Below are 2535 nucleotides of genomic sequence, written 5' to 3'. Positions count from 1 at the left end.
TTTCCAGGTTGAGAACTTTTCAAACCTTGGAACAAGTCCTTGCAGTTCCACACTGGTTTTGGTGACCTGGATGTTCACTTCTTCCTTTATCTCTTCATCTAGGTCAGGATCTACAAGTGGAAATTCTGACACTGGATTCACTACTTCCCGTGTAGCTATCTTCTGAGGACCGGTAAGCCACGATGAGCCTTTCATCTCATGATGAACCTTATTCAAGGACTATCCCATGGACTCCATTGAGGAATCGAGGACTCCTCTGATTTTGCCTTTCTTTTTGGGATGATAAACCCCAACTAGTGGTAGGTAACAGCACTCTTCATGTACATTAAGAGGTGGTGCCACCTCTGCACGACCTTGGGAAATCATCCCTTCCATGAATGTCAACATGTGTTCTCTCTTGATTGGATCCCTCTGCATATTTGTCTGGAGGATATGAGCTCTTTTCAAAGCTTGTGAACGATTGTTGGGAAGGCGATCCCTTCGTTCTTTGAAGGGTAGTGGAGATGTCCACTTGCCATTTTTCAGGCCTCCCTTCTCTACCATCAAACGGACTAATTGTTCCTCGATTGACAGACTGATACTGTCATCTTCGTTGTCAAAGAGGTGTTTCAACCTGAACTCGTTCGGACAGGGTTCAAGACATGTGGGCCGGCCTGTAGAAAGAATCTGAGTGCGCAAGGGAGAAATCCTCACTGACTGTCCAGCACTTCGGTGGACCCCTTGTAGGCACACATCACCAATGATAACCCAGCCAAGGCATAACTTCTGTGCGAATGGTGAGTCAGGTGGTCCAATCTTTTGGTCTAGGACATGGTGCGCCTCAACTACATCCCTGCCTATCAACAGAGTTGCTGTGCAATTGTGATCAACTGGTGGGATCTCAACGCTCCTCAAATGATCATATGCCTGGATTATCTCCGGAGTAGGAATCTCATCCTTGAAATCCGGAATGTATGAACACTCTGTGACTGTTGGCAACTCCAAACAGACAGTGCCGTGGATATCCTCCACCACAAAATCATCTGCACATCTACCGTGAGCAGACACTTCTCCACTGCATGTGCGTAGAGTGTAGCTAATCTCATCATAGGCAACATCGAACTTATCTAGGAGTGTAGATGTGGCTATGGTCTTATTACTTTGGTCATCTATGACTGCATATGTCTTCACCACAATACTCTTATCCCTCTTTGATGTTACATGTACTGGAACAATCTTTGCACAGGATTTACCTCCTATGCATTTTGAACCCTTCATCTTGGAGCATGCACTTGTGATGTTGGTGCGAGGATTTTCTTTGGGAGAGTCTTCAGGTTTCTGCGTATTCTTCGCAGATTCGTTGCTATTCTCATAGTGAAGAATCGTTATGTGGCGTTGGCTGCCACATGATTCGCATTTCACCCTTGCCTTGCACTCCCGGGCTGCATGTCCCGGGAGGCAGCACCTGAAACACAGCTGGTACTGCTTGAGAAGATTTTTCTTCTCAGGTACCGTTTTTGCAAGGAATACCTTGCACTCAACGATCGAATGTGGCTTCTTGTGGATAGGACAAAACTCCTTTGAAGCCGAAGGACGAACCTCCTTCACGTCCGTAGCCCTGACACTGACCGTTTTCTTCGCAACCTCCTGATGCTTCGCGTCACGAGGCAACATGAAGCTGGGATCATTGCGAATCTTTGCGTGATAGCGAACAAACTCGCTGAACACCTTGAAAGGAGGGAAAGTCACCCGGTACCTTTCCTTGTACCGGGATCCCTCCATTACCCACTTCTCCTGGAGATTGTAGGGCAACTTCTGCACTAAGGCCTGCAACCCTCTGGCAGAATCCAGATGCAGCAATCCTGGGAAATCCCCATTCTCTTTAGCATACTCGATCTCCAGGAGCAAATGACCAAACTGCTCTAGTTTTTCGTTCTCCCTATGTGTTAATCTAGGGAAATCTTCAATCCTCTGTTGAAGATCGTGTTCTACAGCCTCTGGGGAGCCATACTTCCTGTCAAGGAGTTCCCACATTCTAGTCACACCAACATTCGGTCGGTCAACATGATTGTCATGAATGGTAGAGACCAGTTGGGAAGATTCCTTACCCAACCACTTCATGATCAAACCCATCTCTTGAGATTGTGTCAGCTGGAGCTCTGTGATAACGCGTCCGAGCGTAGCTTTCCAGGATCTATAACTGAATGTACGGTCATTGAATTTAACCAAGCGCTTGACACCAATTCCTTCTTAAGCAATACATTACTTATGTCAGAAACTACGTTTACAGTGTCTAAGTTAGATGGGAAAGCAGTGCCTTCCCTACGATTAACACTCTTTGTTTCACTGTCACACTTTGACATCCCAACATACTGGGATGAATACACACCATCTTCAGGAGGTACACCAAGTTTTGTTTGTACTTGACCTTCCTGTTCTACTTTTACAAACTGAGGGGAGGGAATTGACCACCCCTTGTTGATGTGATTTCCATCAACTGGAATCTTATCATCTACATCAAGTGAGGACAAATAATCCTCCACACGTTCATTGACA

General features: G+C 46.1%; 1 protein-coding gene across 1 annotated transcript; it reads right to left on the bottom strand.

Moving 5' to 3' along the window:
* Window positions 1–219: 219 nt before the first annotated feature.
* On the bottom strand, window positions 220–2013 carry LOC139720237 (uncharacterized). Its single transcript, XM_071631601.1, has one exon. The coding sequence runs from the start codon at window positions 2011–2013 to the stop codon at window positions 220–222; it is 1794 nt and encodes a 597-aa protein (XP_071487702.1).
* Window positions 2014–2535: the final 522 nt, after the last annotated feature.

This window comes from Diadema antillarum, unplaced genomic scaffold, assembly GCF_040938485.1.
Source record: "Diadema antillarum isolate AM-2024a unplaced genomic scaffold, OU_Dant_1.0 scf00000124, whole genome shotgun sequence".
NCBI lineage: Eukaryota > Metazoa > Echinodermata > Echinoidea > Diadematoida > Diadematidae > Diadema > Diadema antillarum.
Note: the sequence above shows the minus strand (reverse complement) of the source record. Positions and strands in the feature narration are given on the sequence as shown.